Source organism: Salarias fasciatus, chromosome 9 (assembly GCF_902148845.1).
Source record: "Salarias fasciatus chromosome 9, fSalaFa1.1, whole genome shotgun sequence".
Taxonomy (NCBI): domain Eukaryota; kingdom Metazoa; phylum Chordata; class Actinopteri; order Blenniiformes; family Blenniidae; genus Salarias; species Salarias fasciatus.
In genome coordinates, this window is record NC_043753.1 from 15,106,736 (window position 1) to 15,127,368 (window position 20,633).

The window sequence follows — 20,633 nt, forward strand, 5'->3', positions numbered from 1 at the left end:
CTGATTAGTAGTGTCAACATAACATTTTCAAATTCCTGTTCCCACAGGTCCTTTCAGTCTTTCACCTCGTAATCGCGTTGAATATCCATCGGACTTCGTGAGCGGCAGAGCGCCTTTAAATATCCCGTCGTCTTCTCCCACAGCCCGTGGTTGTGCTCACTTCCCTCCGGTGCACACGGGTGTTGAAAGAGGCAGCGAGACGAGCAGAAGCACCAACTTTTGCCAAACCTCCAGTCTAATGTGTGATCCGGCCCCTCGGGTAGAGCCTGAGAAATCCTCTTTGAAGCCTCGGTGCTGCTCCAATAATGAGGGGGCTGAGTGCCGGGCCCTTACGTGAGGGGCATCCAGGGCCCTTATTGATTCACCATTAATTAGCCCATAGGTGCACATTGGCGCATAATTAGACTGATACCGACTTTAATGAATGCAGGCAGCAACTAATTCCTCCGAGGAATCGCTGGCTGCAAGAAGGATGGAGAAATGTGTTCAATCAGACATTATTATGTGAGGAAAACAGCCTGTAAAAAAGGATATATATCACTTAAAGTCATTTCAATGACCACTGATTATCTTGTGTTAAAAAGAGGCTCATAATAAGAAAGGAAGAAGCCCCGGCGGCGCACGCTTCACATGCTTTAAGATAAGAGGGCTTTTAGCCGCTAAGTGCTGTTCATCTTGATGCCAACTAATTTGATGGCTGTGGACCGTGGGGAAGGCAAGAAGAAGAAAAAAAACCCCATAATGATACAGAAAGAAATTGTTTGAGAGAAAATACGTGTTCTGACAAGTGACAAATTGGCCTTTTCAACAATGCACAGAAGAGGCTGTGAAAGCCCCGTCGTCTCCCTGGCGGACCAGGACTCACTGACACGTCAAGAAAGGATATGTAGAAACGTTTTATCCCTCTGCTGAACTTCAAAAAACTTCGAATCGCTGGAGAATGCAAGCAGAGCGTGCCGGGTTGGGAGGGCAAGTCCAGATCCAGGGGAGGAAGGAGCAGGTTGAGGCTGGAGGTGAAATGAGTCAGCTCCTACGCTCAGGTAATGATTAACTAAAGCCATCTCGTGTGGCTGCGATTTAAAGACACTTTCCAAGAGAACCGAACCAAAGCAACATTCTGATCATGCCAAACGGAAAGCACTGGATTGAATTCATACATTCAGGCATTGGAGATGTGATAATCAAGCTGGCTGGAGAATTTGATTAAAATCTATATGTGCCTGTAAATTCAACGGATCAGAGTGGCAAATATCCAGGCCCAGATGATTTGATTTGATTTGATTTATTTATTTCATTCATTTAAATAAAACAAAAAGTGAATGCAACATACTTGCATCTGCATACTTCAGCACAGATATGAATGAAAAGGTACAGAAAGAAGCAAAAGCTTATAATATCTGCCCCTTGTCAATTCAGAATCCTTTAAACTTCCGATGTGCGCGCTACATACAATACATAACAAAGAAACAATACATAACAAAAAAACAAGTTGTCATCATACAACACAAATTTCAAAGATGTCCTACATGGCGTCTTTGTATCTATCCATCAGAATTAGTTTCACACTCTTTTTAAAACAATGGATGGATTTTGAGGTTTTGATTTCACACTCAAGGCTGTTCCATAGATTTACACCGTGGACTGAGATACACCTTTCCTTTGGTTTAGTTCTAAACTTAGGTTTACAAAAAAAATCTGATCCTCTTAAATTATACTTACTTTCTCTCTTTTTGAATCTATTTTGCAGGTTTTCTGGTAATGTGTTCTGGTGAGCTTTATACATACATTTGAGAACGTTAAGTTCAACCAATTCATTAAATTTTAATGTTCCTAATTGTAAAAAAATTGGATTTGTGTGAGCTCTGTATCCACTGCCATTTACAACACGAAGAGCACGTTTCTGTAAAATGCAAATTGGATCAAGGTAGGTTTTACATGCATTTCCCCGCACTTCTATACAGTAAGTCAAATGTGGAATAATTAAGGGATTATACAACAGTAACAAAGCATTCTTATTCAAAGACTTTTAGAGAAAAAAAAAATCAGTAAAATTGAATCCCTTGCTTTTAATTATGTATGACAATAGTTTTGGCTCATCCTCTCTCCCTGTCTGTGAGACATGTACTCAATATCCTTCACACATCGTCTTCATCACAGCATCCGGAGGTCCTTCTGTCCCCGGACGCTGAAAAAGCTTTTGGAACTACCTGTTTGAAATTCTTAAATAATTCAGCTTGGGAGGCATTTTTATATCCTGGAACAAACTGTTAAATACTTTTCCATTAGCCTGAGTCAAAACAAAAACTGGACACTCGTCACACTTTAACCTCCAGCGTGGAACCCGCATGTGTTCAGTTCCATTGTGTCAAACTATTTGTCTGGGCTCATTTAGAGCTCGGCAACCTCGAAAAGCCGTTGATTCTTAGAAATGCAGCGGGGAACGGAGACTTTATTCTCCTGTTCCCATTCAACGGGGAACAACTCATGGATCAGTCATCGTTATTGGATGAGCCAGAGGAAAGGCGCTCATTAGCAAAAGGGCAGAAGTCACCTTGCTCCACTCATCCTCGGGGCCACTGTCACTTATTGCCAACAGAGTGTCGGTGTGTTGCTGGCATGCTAAACACCCCCGTATGATCAGATTCATGTCAGAGGAGGGAATCGGCGGCGGTGTTATAAAGCCCTTCCTTGACTCTAACGACTGCGGTCCTCAAAGTGACTCCTGTCAGCCAGTTTGCTTTGTTCTCCAAAAAGTTGTCTGATCAATGCCGCGATTAAATGTTGGTCACGCAGTGTGCAACCCCCCTCAGCTTTACATGATGCAACACTCGCTAATTACAAGCTGCACTCGCCCAACTGTCCTCTGTTGTAGCATGACACACACCAAACAGCGTCGGGATCCCAGGAGACGTTCCTCAGCTATAAATAATATGGATCACATACATCTATGCAGGGACCCTCAAGCCTCAGTTGTTGCTGGCTTTGATATGGAAATGCAATCGCTGCTTTCCCCCCCCCCTCATGCCCCAGAGTTTGAGTAAGTGAAACAATTTATAAGAATTTCACAGGGCGCCTCGTGTTGGTTACTAAAATTACATTTGATTTTGAAGTTTAGGCGCCGTTATCCTTAAACATGCCACACAGGGTGAGGAAACCACCAGGCGCTGGGGAAAAACAAGGGAGAGTCAGTCGCACACGGACGGACTTCAAACTGCTGTTGCTTCGTGGGTCGGATGACTTTAAGAAACCCATTAAATTGAGCTTTCACCTGGGTCACTCACGTGCACGGAAACAGTAAGTTGGTGGCCTTCGGCGTGCGAAGCCTGAGTGTACGGCTGCCTTTTTATCTCACGCCTGTGCACAAAGAAAGGAAACCTGGTTGAAGAAGCAAGAAAATCTGCACCCTTGAGCAATGAAAAGATCCAAACATCAATGAACCTTTATGGGGAGTTTTGGATCTCGGCGTGCAAAGCAGATTTCCACCTCCTCCATCCTTCAAAAGGGAATTTCTTCTATTCAATAAACACAGTTTCAGACTGTGGCGGCATCTGAAGACGGCTCCAATCTGCGTTCAAAGCAAAGCATGATGCTGCTCCTTCATAGGTGCTCCGTGTTATTTGGTGTTCCTGTTATTTTGTCCACACTCCCTCACGCTCAGAGTTCAGGTGGTGTTTTTTTTTTTTTTGTGTGTGTTTTTTTTGTGGGACTCCTGCTGCTCCTGTTGCCATTTTGGATCCAGCAGGAAGTGAAGAATGAGCTGCGATCAAGACGGTCGGAAGTCAGCAGGTGTTTTGAGTTGACTGGTTTTTCTCTTGGAACTTCCTGTAAGAGCGCATCACGCGCGTTCAAACATTGACTTTTTCACTTTTGGTCTTCTTTTTTTCCCACCAAGCACCAAGCATCACAACCACCCTGCTAATTCTCAGGTTTATTTTGAGTTGAGTTTGACTTTTGTTTTTGTTTTTTCTCTCTTCAGAGCAGAGATTTGCGGATAATTTTCTTTCTTGCTTGTCGCCTGCGTACATGTGTCAACAGAGAGTGATGCAGAGAGACCGCCGCGAGGCCTCGGCTCCATATGTACCCCCCCCCCCCCCCCCCCCCGAATAAAACATGATGATTCAGTGCACAGATGATTCTGAAGAAAAACAGATGCTGGATTCACTTTGTGAGTCTTTACATGTTGTCGCAGGCAGGCAGGGAGCCGGGGCGCAACAAAGCAGCGTCTCTCCACTGCGATTGTGTGAACCACCTCGGGCTAACTACAACCTACTTGTGGTTAGTTAGGCTCCTGCTCCTTCTGCCCCGTTTGAAAGTCATTGCCAATCCAAGTTAAACTAAACCGTCTCCGCCCCGAGGCGCAGCGTTATATCACACAACCCAGCCGAGCAGATGGCTGCATATATTTAGACTCCTGATCTCTGCTGTAGGTTTAGTGGCCTAAAATATGCATTGTTGTGAGAATACACACACGCAAACACGCGTGCATACGCAACAGCAGAACCGTGGCTTCCGGCTAGGCGCGCGTGGAAAGATCGGTGGCGCACCGATATCCAAATTCCCCCGTCTAATTAACGCCTGCATAACTGTGGGTAATGAAATTCCTGCTCGCCGATGCCGAGAGGGGTCAAGGAGCTCGGGGGAAGCCCACCTGAGTTGACGCTCGGCTTGCGTAGGAGTCGCCTGCACAGCCCAGTGAGCCGGACACATCAGGAGGAATCGGGAAAAAAAAAAGACTCTAATTAAAAAACACTGGCCACAAAGCAATTCAGCAATCAAACTGAAAGTTCCTCCAACACTTGAGTGCAACCTTCAAGCTACGATCCTTGAATATATGCTCACCGCATCAAGTTCAATTTAAGAACAGGTAAAACATTTTTGCATAAGATGGAAAAAAACAACATCTTCTTGGCAGCGAGAATAAATAATTGAACAAGTTCTTAATATTTAAAATTGAAAACAACAATTATGAAAATGCAGGTACTCAAATTTAATGACTTGAATTTAAATTATTACTCCTTAAACAGAAACTCTGCAATCACAACCTGCTGCTGCTGCTGCGGAGGAGGAGCACTTACTCACTTTTTAACCGCGGCGTAATTTAATTGCAAGGAATCACGAAAGCGAATCTAAATTGCTGCCTTTCCAGAGATAAGGCGAGAAAGACAAACCTCACCTGAGTGAGAATATTCCTACTTTCAAGGAGCCTAAATACACCAAAACAAGCTTCATGAAGCCCGTCGGGGTTATCTCAACGATGGCTGTTTTGTGATTTGTAACTACAACACTGCAAAATCAAATCCTCAGAGTAAATAAACCAATTAACGTCTGGAAAGTTGCACACACACACAAAAAAAAAAAACAAGAACTCAAACTCCTTCGACGCACTGATTCGACGCAATAACGCCTGATCAGCAGCAGCAGCAGCAGCAGCAGCGTCACGAGGTCTGCCGAGGGAGACCATACACAAACACAGGTGACATATACATTTCTATACCGCATAAAGGAACGAGACAGGCTCAAGTGTGTGGAGACCATGTGCTGTAGGCTCGGAAGTAGCTGCTCTCAAACACACCGGAATGCAGCGTCCTCTGCAGAGCACGGGAGCCTGGCAGCTGCAATTTGAAGCATACAAATAGAGACGACTTGCTTACATGGCCTTCGGCAGGTCATGCTGTAAGTAAAACTAACTTTGCTGAACTAGGACAGTCCGACTTTTCAGTCAGTGGGCCAAAGTTTCAATCGGGGAGAATCCTGGGGGGATTCTGAGGTTTTCCCAGTTTGTAGCGAATCGCAGTTATGTGCAAAAACATGGTCACTTATACACGCTTACGCGGACGGTTGGACCGGATCCCCTGCGCTGCTAAAAGTTTGGATGACCTCCCATCAGCTCTGGGCGAGGCGGGCGTAGGGGGGAAACTGAAGGACGGGACAGTTCCTGGCACCTCTCTCCTCCGTATGACGTCTAACGGCTGCGTCGCTCACAGCTCCAAATGATGCCACTCTCACGCCATCAAATCACTTCCCCTGATGAGTTTATGAAACATGACGGGGCTGCGTGCGCGTCCGCCTGCCGTCCTGTACCTCACTGGACTCCAGGCTCCATCCTCTCAGCCTCTCACTGAAATATCTCGTGCTTTCATTATAAAAAATCTCTACTATATATTCTTTTTTTTTTCTCTCTCTCTCATTACAAGGAGGGTTAAGAACGTTGTCGAAAGACTTCCGACGGCGCGGCAGTCCAGATTAATGCGTATATCTCCGCTGATTGATTCATTACATTAGTTTTATTCGACTGGTTCAGCTGAGTGATGCCGAGCTTAGGAAGCTTTTAAATTACAGCCACTCAATCGAATTAATCGCAGAGAACAAGGTTCACTCCTGCAGTGATTCTCTGACACAGTTAATGCTCTCAGCACAGCAACACCTGTATTAAAAACATATAAATTGACACAAACCAACGCGGGTTCTTTTTTTACTGTTTAGCAATTCAGTTTTAATAACACGACATGTGAGTGTTTTAACTTGTTTTTGCCATTAGTGGATATCATCCACTTTGTTTTGCTTCTCCTGTATTTTTCTTTTTTTTTTTCCCACAGTGCTCTTGTCTGCCTCCTTTTGATTTCGCCGCCTGTTTGCCCCCTCACCGAGGAAGACTGTGAAGCCAAGGAGGAACTCCGACACCTACGCAAACAATTAAAGAGGAGAAGCACTTTCCAACTTACACGAGGAAACTTTCACTCATCTTCTGATCTTTACCAATAAAACTGAAAAACCAAAAAAAAAACAAAAAACAAAACAAAGGATGAGTCACTGGTGCTACCCAGGGGTGAGGCATCAACAGATCAGGCAGCCAGTTATGTACGACGAGTCTTTATTGAACGTAACATTTCCCAGTGGTCTCCTAATGCAATGAACACCAAAATCAAAACTACATATATATATATATATATATTTTTTTTTTTTTGTTGTTGTTGTTGTGCTGAAAACAGTCCCCGCTCTGCACCAGAGGTCTCCAAATGATTTTGACCCAGTTTGCTCCTCCATCATTTTCTCCCATTAGACTGTTATAAATGCACTTTTTGAAAAAAAAAAAGAAAGAAAAATAAGAAGAAGAAGAAAAAAAAACAGTATCTCATCTTACACAAGCACAGCTGATTTCACCGCATCTTCACTGGCTTCTCGCGTTCTGCGAGGAGGACATCCATTATGTGTGCGCTATGGGGCAAACATGCCGAGCGTGGTCGTGGTCATCCGGGTGTCGGGCTGCACATGAAGGGGCAGCGGCGCGTCGCCCTGCCTGAGAGCGACACAAACAACAGGAAGGCCCTTAAATGAAGCCGCACGAGTTTAATGTGGACTTCTTGCATTCTGACATTTTGCATCTACTACAGTTGATGCACGCTACGCTGAACAAAATAAACACAGCTTTTTCAAAAAGCAAACAAAGAAAACAGGAAGTTGTGAATGGAAAATACCAGTAAATTCATTTGTTGACGTCAGTGGTGTGCAAAGTTTTAACTGAAGAAATATTTCCTAAATGTTTCTTTCTTGAAGGCCTCCTGGTATTTTGACCTGTCAATGCATGAGATGTTTGTCAATCATCCGACAAAAAGCATCGTTTTGTTTCTGATCTCCTGCCACTGGTCGCCCTGCACGGCTGCATAACAATTATATAAAGACTTTGACAGAAAGACTGATTTGTGGAGGATTTGGAAAGTTTGCCGCCGGGGATGCAGGAGGGAAGACAGACTCAGCATCTTGTGTTCAGATGAAGGGGCCCAAACGAGCGCTATCAAAGACCAAAGGAAACCAGGTTACAATTTTGGTAAAATGGTTTTGGCCTAGATTTCACACGAAATTCTAATTTTGTTTCATCATACTGAAAAGGTGCAAAATTGGACAATTGCCGCCTTTAAGTCAGACGTTATTCTTCTATGTCACGAATCACTGAATCCCCGAATATCACTCCATAACAAGACACCTCGCACAGACGCAGAGCTCTCAGTTCTTCCTCCAGCAGACACCTTAACCTACATCGCATATGAAATTGACATAAATTGACAGAGAAGACAGTGAGAAGAGAAATTTACTTCCGCGGCTTTAATGCCATTTATTATGGTCGAACGAGAGAGAATGTACAACTGATTCAGGTGTTTCACATTCAAGCACATTTCATTTCGGAGTTCTGAGTAATTGCTTTTCAGGGGAAAAGGGGGAAATCAGTAAACAACACTCAAAGCTCCATACTTTTAGAGCAAATGCGACATCTTCTCACATTTGAGAAATGCTTACAAGTAACTGACCATTCCCTGGTGCCATAGAGATGTATTGACATATACATAAAAGCACAATTATAGATTTTTAAACTGTTTTGAAAAACGAATGCCTTTAAAGCCACAAACATCAGAGTTTCACATTAGAAAAAAAATTACAGTTTAATATTCCTGCAGTGCTTAAGTGATTACTGTTCGTTTGGAAAACAACTTTTGAGAATAAAGTAAAGATGATTCGCAGCTCAGATTCAACCAAAAGAGAAAGAAGATTTAACATTATTAGTCCCATTTTACAGCTATACTGCAGGAGTGTCAAACATGTGGCTTGTGGACCAAAATGGGCCTTCCAGAAGGTCCGATGCAACCCGCAATATATTGCTTTTTTTTTTTAGAATTAATATCTTCTTTGTTGTCCTCCAGTGTCCTGCCATTAAAGACGATGGATGAATGGATTTTTTTGTTGCATCTTGCACCAGAAACTATTGTTAGAAGTGCTTTAATGTTGAAATTACACAGGTTTTGTAAGAAAATGCTAAAATTTATGTATTTTTTTTCCATGATATGCCCACATATCTTTTCACTAAAACAGGGGAAAAATCCTTAATATTTCTATGTTATTGTACCATTAGCACTAGCTTGGCTCTCGTAACCAAATGAGTTTGACGCCCTCGATAGTGTTAAGCCATCACTATCAAGAGTTTGCAGTTCTTCCCTTCAAGCAGCCTAATTACACAACATGAACAGACCTGTAAAAACCTTTCCTCAGCTGCCCTTTCCAGTTAACTAGAGGTCATTAAAAGTAATACTCGCAGTAACACCGGGTTGCTACTTTCTTATTCCTTTCTGAATCCGCCTTTCTCTCAGTTCCTGCGTCCAGGCGACGTCAACACGGACGACAGATGGTCAGATAGTTTGTGCCACCATTTCCGTAGGGGTGGGAAACAATAAGAGCCTGAGCGGCACCCGATGAGTCAAACTTTGATATTTAACCGTCAAAGGGCTGCAGTACGTGTCAATAAATATTGTCTTTATATGAATTATTTTTCCCCGTCGAAGCCCCGGTGAGACAAGACTGGCATGCACTACGTGAACGAGCATTAAGCGAGCCTCTGACTTAACACCTTCGGACGCCAGATCGGTATAGACAGGACGCCCCTTGGGGATTTCCATGCAGCTTCGCCTCACGTCTTCTCATGCAGGCTGTGTCCAGGCTGAGAAGCTGCATGCAAATATGAGAAACCTAAGAAAAACCAGGGCTGCCACGCGTTGGACGTTGCAAAAAGCGATCCGGTCGCGTCAGCCGCATTTTCACATCTTCACGTTAGACCTGTTGTTTGTAAAATGCGGATGTGTTACACTGAAGATTTCGTTAACATCAAATAAACTAAACCGCTTGATTTTTTTATTTGCAGGATTACGTTATCCACCTTTCCATAGACGCACAGCTAAAGGTTACTGCACCCATTGACTACCCATATAGCCTCACGGGAAATTGCATGACCGCTTTACACAGTTTTGTGACCAACTATAAAGCAAGAAATGGCATTTCTCTGATATTTTTCACGTCTTTTTAGTAAGATGAAAGGGCAGGCTCTTCCTTCTATTAAAGGTGTTTTTATAACAGGTTTTTATTTTATTTATTTTTTTTTTATCGCTGGACCGTAAACCAGAAGGACACCTGAGCAACAGGACTGAGGTCAGGAGGTGGTCCGAGCAGGGAGCCGCGGGCTCAGCAGTCCCAGTAATCACACTCACTTCAACAGCAAGAGTGACTTTGGAATTAAAATTTGTTTGTCGAGGTCACGAACGCTCAAAGTGTTGAGAAAAACATGAGCTCAACCCGTGTGGGAATAACCCGTCCAATTATTCAGGACAATTTAGTGAGAAGTACTCGTCCTGTGCTTGTAACAGATCACAACTGGAAAAGCAAATGATCAATTAAGGAATCTGCTGCCGGGAAGAATTTATTCATCCGATTGTGATTCTGTGAAATGTTCGCCCCCAGACGCAATCACCTGCTAAGGAAATATACCTTTTCAGTTCACCTTTCTCTGCTTAACTAAAGGTCAGAAGCAAAGGTCATATTAAGTAGCAACATCCCAATTTCCCAGGAACGATCATTAAAGTATTATCTAATCTAATCGTATGAGGGATTCGCTTTAATTGAGGAAACAAAGGGATGATAATTTAAGCCCGAGTCTTTTCCGGTGTGGCAGAACAGAAGAGGATTTCTCTCCCGCTGATGTGTACAAGGGACAGTGATTTGAAAATGAGGTGACGTGAGTTGACCACGAGCAGTCAACCTCTAATCCGGCGGTGTTTTCTATTTGTGTCAGGCAACATGTGTTTCTCATGATGGGACCTGACACCTCCCCTGCAGCAGCACGGCGGCGCACGGCGAGCGACAAAGTGGCGGAGCTACAGGCGAAACACTTCCGCACAGGCTGCAAAGGACGCAGTAATCCAGCGAAATGTGAAAAGATAATGTGCAAGTTTTGGGAAAAAAAAAAAAGTGCATATCTTGGGGAAAATACACTTTGTACCTCATGGCTACATTTGGTAAAATGAAATTTCTCCCCTGTTCTCACTCAGCTTGACTCTTTTGACTTAAGTGCTCAGTAGCCACTTTGACAAATGCATATGCTGTGTGTGTGTTCGGAACTCACTTCACCCCAGGCTGAATGTCTGGGTGAAATGGATTTACTGTTAAGGATTAATGAGGTTTTTTTTTTCAACCACATTGTTAAAGGTGACTCAAAAAATATGCTGAGTTCATGTTAAAGTTGAAAAAAGTCAGAGTTTTTTTTTCCAATCAGCAACACATTTCACTGGATGTGTATTCACAGACATTAGTATGACTAATTGGTGGCTTTCTGGTATTACACAATAGTTGGACTAAGTGTGAAACAGACAAGTCAAACACTCAAACTGTTTAATATTCTAATGGGTTGTCAGATATTGAATTGAGCTCCCCGCCTTGGCTTGGCGGCGAGCCCCTCCAGAATGGTCAAGACACCCAATGGCGGAGGTAGTGACGTACATATGTGCAGCAGCAATGAATCACTGGCAGACTGTGTCTCGCTCGCTGCCTGAGATGTTTGCAAATGCTCATTCACGGAATACAATGCAGATTTGCAGTAGAATAATCAGTGTATATAATGCAGAATATGAGGCAGGTGTGCAGGATTCACCAAAATGTACATCTATACCTCCGCCTTTGGAGTGCATCATCAGAACCTTTTGCTTGTTTCATGCAACATGAGAACATATTTTCAGCCAAGAAAAATCAAAACAGGTTTTTTTTTGTGAATTCCACTTTATTTTGCATTATTGTGGGAAGAATTTCCAGTTTCCAAACTCATCTCGACTATACTGTTAAAAAAATTCTGTCCCGGTAGTGTAATTATTTTTAACCAACTCACTCAAGTTAAAAAATGCCGGCAGGTGTGGCACCTAATGGGCCTGCTCTGAAAGCACAGGAGTCGACGCTCGGGCACGCGCGCGCACGCTCACATATGAGTCATCTCATCTAAACTAAAGCACTTTGTCAGAGGCGTCCATTCACGTTACACCCATGCAAGAACGCGCAGACTCAATCTCAGCTTGGAGCGCGACACTTACATTGAGGGTGGCTATATAAGTCCATTCAGCATCTCCCCCTTAAGTAACTATATACTTGTTTCTTCCAAGAGGTGAAGGAGGGCGGCATCTCGCCAACTACCTGGCAACCTACGAGGCTCTACTGGACCTCCTCTAAAGTCTAAAGGTATGAAAAGCTTCATCAGTTTTATTCTTTTTCCATCCATCCTTTATTTACTATTTTCTTTCCATTTCCGACAGGAGTGGATTGTGGTTTATTTTTTCATGAAAGCAATCGACAATTGTGATATTCCAGGATTATAACCATCCACAGAAAAGTGCTTATGGTTCATGAAATACATCTATGTTCTCTTTTGGTGTTGTTTTTACATCGAGTGAGCACATATGAGGATCCATACTTCAACTTTCATTCGTGCTGAAACATAAATCTGAGTCGTCTTTACGCGCAAATATTCCACATCAGTATCCAATCACGCAATATTAAATGACATTATCCCGTTAGAAAGAGATGATAGCCGATCTTAAATAAAATCGTAAACCATATTTAAGTTAAAATATGGACAGTAGAAGTTATTAAATGAATTTTTCTCTGTATTTTTTTCGTGCGTAAAAGCGTTTTTACGCAGCACAATGTGTGGCACACTTGAAAGAATAATAACGCACTCAAATAATCCCATGATGTCTTGTTTTTTTTTCTTCTTTCCTTTCTTTTCTTTAAAGATTCCTGTTGACATCCTGACATGAAGCTCAATTTACTTGGTACCACCGTGATTCTGCTAGTTGCCTTCTTACCGCGCTACGAATGTCGGGCTATTGAAAGCCCCGGCGGAACCCTGCGCGTCCCAGCGCCCCAAACCCAAATCTCCCAGCAGCAGCAACAGCAGCAGTCTGGTCCGATTCTGGAGCGGCTTGGAGAGGAGTATTTCATCCGACTGGGCAACGGGGACTCTAACTCTTTCCCATCCGCGTCCATGTTTCCCGGCGGATCTCCTGCCGTCTACAACAGAGCGCTACAACTCCAGCTGACGCGGCGCCTTTTACAGGGGAAAGTTGGGAACATCAGGGCGCTCATAAGCGGGTTCGGAGACCGCGGGGATGACTCGATGGAGAGGGGGAGAAGATCCGAAGACCCGCCGATATCCCTGGATCTGACCTTCCACCTGCTCCGGGAGATGATGGAGATGTCCAGGGCGGAACAGCTGGCCCAGCAAGCGCAAAACAACAGAAGGATGATGGAGCTCTTCGGGAAATGAAGGACTCTTCCCTGTCCGCCAAAGATCCCCCCCCACCCCCACCCCCCCACTTCTTTTTCTTTCTTCATTCCTCTCTTTTTTCTTTTTCTTTTTTTTTTTGCATTTCTACCATCAGCACAAAACATGCTCTGTACAATATAGTGCTGCTTTATCACTTCTATTGTTTATAGCTTTAACCTCAAACTATGGAGCAGAAACGGGCTTGACTTATAATGAGCCGATTGTACCTTGCCATTTTAATGTTGGTGTCAAATCTGTACAATTCTTCATTTTTTGAGATCAACACTTTTGGTTAATACATGAACTGCATTGACAAAAGTGGCAATTTGTTTTAGATTACGAATCACTGTATTCATGAACTATTTATGTTTGTTAATAAACTTATGTGCAACCAGTCAATTTTCTGTTGTGCAACAGAACGTCTTATATCTATATTTTTTAATAAAAAAAAAATTAAAGCAATGTTTAAACTTCTCTGTGGAAATCCTTACATATTAGGCAAAAATATCCAGTCACTAAATTTACTGAATTGATCAAAAATATCTCCTGGATGGTTTTTAATACATGTATTTATAGAATAAATACACTGAATCCAGGTTTACTAGTTCAGGGAAGGAAAAAAAAGAAAACTTGTGGTTATAGAGAGCACAAATGGCCACACAGCATCTTGAATCATGCCTACACAGATATTGATTGGATATCACAGAAGGGAAAGGTTGGGGCTTTTTTTTTCTTCTAACTGAACACAAAAATTGTATATGGTGTAACCATGGCATTGCTCTGGAGCCAAGTCGTGGGTTAACAGCATGCCTCCTCTCTAACAGTGACAAAAAAAGCTTTCAAAAGCAACAATTTGCCAAAGATATGAACAAGCGTGCTGCTGGGGCGCCCGCAGTCATGCAGGTAAACATTTGTACAGCATCCTTTCTTCCAAGCCTTTAATCCTCGGGAGGCATTCCCCATTATACCAGCAGAGGCAACCACAGATAGCTCAAAGACGCTCCACCGACGGCTAATGAGTGCAAAGGACTGTGTGTGTGTGTGGATGTCGATCCTTGACCCACCGTGGCAGGGGAAACCAAACGAGAGCCGTGGCTGTGAGTCATCCTGTTTGGACTTGGGGCTCGGTGCCGGATTGAGCCTACTTGTAAACTCACAGTGTAATAATTAGAGGAGTCTCAGTGGCGAAGCAGCTATAGTGGATCGACAGAATGGTAAGAACCGTAGCAAGACGAACGACGACGTGGCTTGAAAGTGTAGCGGACACTATGCATCGGTGCTTTTATCAACCCACAGCAGGAGGACTGTGACGGTCTTCTCTGAGAAGGGGGCTATAACCTAACAAGCTGCATTTCCTCTGAGAGTAGAGAGAGAAGGAGAAATGAAAAAAAAAAATTGATTGAAAGTACAGCAACACCAAAAGATTAAACAATATCTTGTGCATTTCAGAACAACCAGTACTCTATATTTGTACTCAGATTGCTTTTAATGTCCCACAATGTGTCACATATACAATAAATCCTGTAATAGGAAAATATATCAGCTGTACAACAACGGACAGGAAACAAAATATAAGCAGTTGGTTGTAGGAAATACTGAAATGCCAGGCGGTAGTTTTTTACACTGATGCTGGACCTATAAAGTTAGATCAGTCTTAAATAAAAAAAAAGTACATAACAGGGAGAAAGACCAGAGGCCCTCCTGTCATGCACTCTAATGATCTCTAAGCGGTGAGTTGCAAAAGGTCAGCTTCATAAAAAAAAATGCATGAATTTATCTGGAAAGAACCCACAGGTTCTCATTGTTGGTTGGTCAATAAATTTCAGAAGTAAAAGAAGACCCCAAACGCTTGTTTATTAAGAGGAAAGAGAAGCGGGATGTGTCGGTAAGCGGTGACGCACGATGACAACAAATGAGAGACAGAAAACTGAAACTTTTGCCTCTTCCTTCAGATCTGCCTCCCAGCTCAGGGTTTCCCTTTGGCACAGATCTAAATTCGTCTCACAGCTCCCCGATCTGTGAGAAAACGTATCACAACTGACCTGAAATCAACATCTCGGAGCTACAATTATCGTGCTCCCGGTTTTGGGCGTTGCCTGGGCCGCGGGCCGACGGTGGCTAGGTGGAGGCGGCGCTCCTGGCTACGCCGGGGGAGGGGGAGGCGACCGGCGGCTGAGCGGAGGCGGCTGAAGCCGCGGTCTGAGCCCCCTCTCCCTCCCCGGCGCCCGCCTCCGCGTCCTCGTCCTCCTCGTCTTCGTCTTCGTCGCCTGCGGGGGCGGAGAAAGGTGCCCTGAGTTAAAAGTGACGTCGCCATCGGCGGCCATGATGAAAATCTGCCCTCGTCACCTTGCAGGAAGTCGAGGCCGCGCAGGGCCTTGCTCTCTTTCTTAAACTCCACAGTGTAGTGATCCATGCTCTCGTAGCCGCGCTCCACTTTGTCCAAGTGCGCCGTGCTGGATGCGTCTGCGATCCTGAGCACATGAGGTGCAAAACGGCATATTTATAGTTCGACAAGGTGGCGGCTCTCAAATGTATCCAACCTGTGATGTTTTGCGCGTTTGCGGCAGTCATTTTAGCATGCAAAGGTTAAATATAGGGATTTGCAACATTTCACAGATTTACTTTCCACAGCTACTGAGCGAAGGTGTGATTTTGATGAATGAGTGTTCGGGCTATGAAAAAAAAAAAACCATGCAAACCATAAAAGGACAGAAAAATGAGGAAGGTGATATTTTCCATGACGAATCGGTGCATCACATACTCACTGTTTAAGCAGAGCCTTTGTGTTCTAAAAGAGAAAAACAGACCATTTTCTTTTTGTGCATAAAGCGCATACTTCGGAGGAACTCATGTATTGTCTGTCAACATTTTTCATCAGTATCTGAAATAGGCTTTGACCTGCAGAAACAACGCCATTTCAGATTCCTCCATCGTCTGGATGCCCATCTCCACAACCTTACAGCTCTCCTCCAGGTGATCGCCGTACTTCCTGGTCAGGCCCCGGATGTAGTTCACCTTTTCCTCCTGTTCGGCCGTCACCTTCTGACTCATCTCCCTCTTCTTCTCCTCCAGGATGGAGTACAGGTGGTCAAACTTTTCACACACCAGCGTTTTCTGCCTGCGGCCATTTTCCTGGACGAACGAGGCAGAGGAAACATCATAAACTCTGAAAGTAATAACGATTCAAGATATGGAGGGAAAAAAAACTGGCGGAAAGTGGAAGACGGGGCGCGTAAAGCAGACAGTTGTTAATATCTCACAGACTGGTAAAAGCAGCGAGAGTGGTTGCCACAAGGACGCGTTACATCAGTCTGTATGTCTGTACAGGCGCATTAGAGGCACCAGGTGCAGAGTGGGGCTCGCTGCGTTGAGTGAGCGGCGGTGGGACACTGACCTCTATGGCACGACAGGCTTCCTCCAGCTGACTAATGATGCCTTGCATCCTGTCGTTGTGGCCGACCATCATGGCAATCCCGTCACTCAGCTCTGTCTGGGGGGGGGGGGGGGACAAGGACACACGCTCTGATTACCGACCTAAAACTTGAGTGAAGTAGCAAAAAAAAATGCACTGAATAAAACGCGGCAAAAAGTTACTTTTTTGGCACTCAAATTCACTTCCTTTAAAACACGGGGAGAACATGCCCTCACCTTCTTCGTCTGGTAGATGCTGGTGATCGGCGCCACCTCGCAGTCTTTGTGGGCCCCGAAAACCTTGCACATGGAGCACGTGGGCACGCCGTGGGTCACGCAGAAGATGTTGATCTTCTCGTCCTCGTGGACGTCGCACATGGGCGTCTCTTCCTTGCTCGCCGGCGCCGGCTTGCTGCTGTTTAGGCGTAAATGAAAACAGTTGTATTTCCCCGTCGCGGCGCACATCTGGCCGCATATTGATGTGACGCGTCCGGCCAGTTTGATAATGTCACCGTTACACATCCCAGCGGTTTATTGACGATCTGTCAGTCAGGCTCGCCCCACACACGGACTACCGGCACTGTAATCGATACTCCTTTATGCTGAGTGGTACACAGGTGTGGGTGCAGGTCTGCAACGAATTCCGCACTCTTTCTCTCTGTAACTCGCACTGTCATGTATTCTTATCCTCTTAAGAATTATATCAGATACAGTCTTTCCTCATAAGTTTGATCGTCCATAGCAGAGCCGCACAGGCCTGATTCAGAGGGACGCTGAAGCTTCCTGAGAGCAGAAGTGTTGTGGATCTAATGTCACAGCAGCCTTTTGGCTGTTCAGTCAGATCCTGGAGAAATCAGATGTACTAAAGCATCTTGTCATCCACTCCAGCTCTCTGTCAGGCCACACTTGTAACTCGGACACTTCTTGCGTTCATCCATTCCCTCATTCACTATAGCTGTTCGCTGAATAATAAAGAAAACTCCCCGTTGTGGCAATTTGTGTTAAACAAGGACAAAACCATCACCTGCTGGACTCCTGCTTGAACATGTCAATGATGTTCTCCACCAGCAGGTTCCTCTGCAGGCCGTAGACGCCGTGCCTGTCCAGAACCACCTCGTGTCTGCAGGACGGGCATCTGAAGCGGCCGCCGGACGTGAGCGAGCCGCTTCTCGTCGGGAGGTACGGGTTTGAAGCCTGCAGGCAAAGACAGTTCAGATCCTTAATAAACGGCGGTGAGTGGATTTGATCTCCGTCAGGAAAAAATTAACAGTTCTAATGAACAGCTAAGAAATGTTAATTTAGTGGTTTAACAGCCCATAAAAAATCCCTCATTACCAAAGCTCTATTGATGATTCACAAGGCTTTTAATGCAGGGACTAACACGTCTAAATGACTGACTCCGAGGACTAAACATTTTCCAATTCCAGTGATTTATCACATGAAGTAGTTGTTAGTTCAGCCAATAGATATTGATTTGTTTTAAAGTGCGACATTTCAGACTCTTATCCAAACGGTGAGTGTTTCGTTCTTCAATAAATCAGAAATGTAGGCCAGGCCATGTGATATAAATATCAACAGTGCAAATACCCCAACAATGGACACGGATATACAGCGTCGCAGTTCCTTCTGTTAAAAGACAGACTGTAAATTAAAAAAAGAAAAAAACTGAAAGATGTGAGTTGCTTACCTGGAAAACATCATTGGCACATTTTCTACAGAGGTTGTGCTGGCATGGCAGGATGACCACAGGTTTTGTAAACATTTCCAGGCATATGGGACAAATCAGCTGTTTCTCCAAGTTGTCCATGACTTCAGATTTTGGCAAACTAATCTACACCAATGACAATAACAACAAAAAAAAGACTAAAGAAAAGTGTATTTGTTGCTGAAAGCAGCGGAGCGTCGGCCCTCTGTCTGGCTGAAAAGTAGGCCTGGCGCTCTCGTCCCGGAGGGTGGAGGCTCGTATCTCGCCGGTGTCACGTCTGTTTTTAGCAGCTACTGCTGTCACGTCGAAGGTTGCCATTTTTACCCTGCCCTTTTTTGAAACCGAACAGGGTGGTGCCGAGCAGCTGCCTGTCGGCCGCGGCTTCCTCCACGCTGCCCTCGGGGGTCACCTGATGTCTGTGTGCTGCAGACACGTGCCGCCGTGGTTGAGGATGTTGACAATGCATTTAAAAACCCTTAAAAAGTTAATTTCCTGAAAGCCTTTGATTATTACATCTATATGAAAATGATATTTTGCCAATTACTGGACTCGAAACCAAAGCTGCTGTGTAGAAAACTGTTGAAAAAGCAAATTTTTCCTGCCATGTCAGGACAAAAGGAAGAAAGTGTGCAGTGTGTGCAAGATGGGCATTTGTGTGTTGGTGTCTAATAAAGTACCGTGTTGTCCAGATGTACATTAAAGCTACCCTGACCCTTCCCTTGGCAATACCTGGATCATTTTTCAGACATGTTCATTTTCAAATCCTCACCAATGAGCACTGTATTCTCATTTTTTTAAACACCACGTCACACGACCACGACAAGCGTGCATTTGTGTCAGGCATTGTGGCCCAAAGGAAACTCTTCCAAATACACTGATGCACAAGACAACAGGGGCAACCAGATGAAGAACCACCCTGCTCAGCTTTGGCACAACGGTCCTTCCCATTCTGCACTCATTCTTGGAACGGGGTCAGTGTCTTCCTCCTGACTTCTTTGCCACAAATCTGGCTGCTCTGAAAACAACAGGGACACATAATTTCCATATGCACAACATAATGCACAATCTGATAAAATCTGGTATTTGTATATGACAGAAATGTTTGTTTTGCCCGAGGAACTGCTGCAAGAGCAAGTCTGACACTGACGCTGAAAAACTAAAAACTTAAAGACTGAAGCAAAGTGAAGCTACTGTTAATTGTTTACATTTCTAGACTGAATAACAGGAAGACGTATATTTTAAAAATCAGATTTTTTTTTTCAAAGCATGTGTTAAAACCTGATTTCAAAGTTTTAAAATGAAAAGTATTGTTCTATCTTGATGTTCACAGTACAGAGGAACCATTATTTCTGTCAGTATTTCTTTGAGTGTTTAGTACCAGCGACTGTAGTCCAGAGATTAGTTCCATTATGCTGACTTCTGAAAATGTAATGTAATGTTTGTACCTGACTAAAATGCAAATTCTAGGATATATTAAAGGTGCATTAAGGAGTTTGCACATTTTATGCGAAACAACGGCCCCTGCAGGCCTTGTGCGTAGTTGCAGCTTAGTGAAACACTGGCTTGCGTCCATGTACGTGCACGGAAGACGGGAACGTCTTCCCCGCTCTTTAAGTAGCGCTCGAGTAAAATTTAAGTTTCTTTTGCCTGGTGGAGTCTGTGCTGGAGTTGTGTCAGTGCTAGAAGCCGGTCTTTTCTTACTTTCTGGAAGATCCATCCTGAATACTGCTCAGTTGTTGCTCACTTAACATCTGGCGGAGTAATGGCGGACAAAACGAAACCTAAGGAAATCAGGCCAGCGGGAGCGCGCATTACGTCACATCATCTCAAATTCTCCCCCAAAAAATTCTGGTGCCGAACCGGCACCGCAACTTTCAAGTGACAATTTAGCGCTGTTAGCGGTACTTATAATTAATATGTCAGGGCAAATTGTACACATCATTGGATCTTTTTAACATATTTATGGTGGAAAATAAGCATTTTCAAAGTTGAAAAACTCCTTAATGCACCTTTAAATGTAAACCTGATGATTAGCAATTTTTTGCTGAGCAAAGATATTATTATTATTATTATTATTATTATTATTATTATTATTATTATTAATAATAATAATAATAATAATAATAATAATAAATGTAATATCATTTTTTTTGGAAGAAAATGTTATCATGACTCCATTAGCAGACATGCAGAACATGGCAAATATGTTTTATGGGGTTATAAGCATAATGTACTGTATTATCTGTATCTCAACAGGCCGAATGGCTTCCATCATGGCAGCCATAATTGTTTGAACTTAAACAAGAAACCTGGAAGGCATTCCAGTGCATTATTTGACCCATAAAACATATATCTTTACTATTGAGACACTTACGGCCAGAAATACAAGGA

At 43.8% G+C, this 20,633-nt stretch overlaps 2 protein-coding genes across 2 annotated transcripts; one reads left to right on the plus strand and one right to left on the minus strand.

Annotated features, from left to right (window-relative positions):
• The first annotated feature begins 11,844 nt into the window (after positions 1-11,844).
• Positions 11,845-13,525, plus strand: crhb (corticotropin releasing hormone b). Its single transcript, XM_030099936.1, has 2 exons — positions 11,845-12,039; positions 12,594-13,525. The coding sequence occupies exon 2, from the start codon at positions 12,614-12,616 to the stop codon at positions 13,124-13,126; it is 513 nt and encodes a 170-aa protein (XP_029955796.1). The 5' UTR covers positions 11,845-12,039; positions 12,594-12,613; the 3' UTR covers positions 13,127-13,525.
• Positions 13,526-14,623: 1,098 nt separating this feature from the next.
• Positions 14,624-19,579, minus strand: trim55b (tripartite motif containing 55b). Its single transcript, XM_030099720.1, has 9 exons — positions 19,158-19,579; positions 18,225-18,368; positions 17,562-17,731; positions 16,775-16,952; positions 16,521-16,616; positions 16,025-16,258; positions 15,892-15,914; positions 15,473-15,597; positions 14,624-15,393 (listed from the first exon to the last, which is right to left on the minus strand). Exons 1-9 carry the CDS (start codon positions 19,188-19,190, stop codon positions 15,245-15,247), a joined length of 1,152 nt encoding a protein of 383 aa, XP_029955580.1. The 5' UTR covers positions 19,191-19,579; the 3' UTR covers positions 14,624-15,244.
• Between the last annotated feature and the right edge of the window lie 1,054 nt (positions 19,580-20,633).

What these genes read in the sequence shown, in the direction of transcription:
- trim55b (XM_030099720.1), bottom strand. Translation starts at nt 19,190, where the DNA reads ATGGGAAGGACCGTTGTGCCAAAGCTGAGCAGG. An exon ending in TTGTGCCAAAGCTGAGCAGG is followed by an intron (nt 18,369 to 19,157) that starts GTGGTTCTTCAT and finishes TCATTGGTGTAG; the next exon opens with ATTAGTTTGCCAAAATCTGA. An exon ending in CGGCCTCGACTTCCTGCAAG is followed by an intron (nt 15,394 to 15,472) that starts GTGACGAGGGCA and finishes CCGCCCCCGCAG; the next exon opens with GCGACGAAGACGAAGACGAG.
- crhb (XM_030099936.1), top strand. Translation starts at nt 12,614, where the DNA reads ATGAAGCTCAATTTACTTGGTACCACCGTGATTCTGCTAGTTGCCTTC.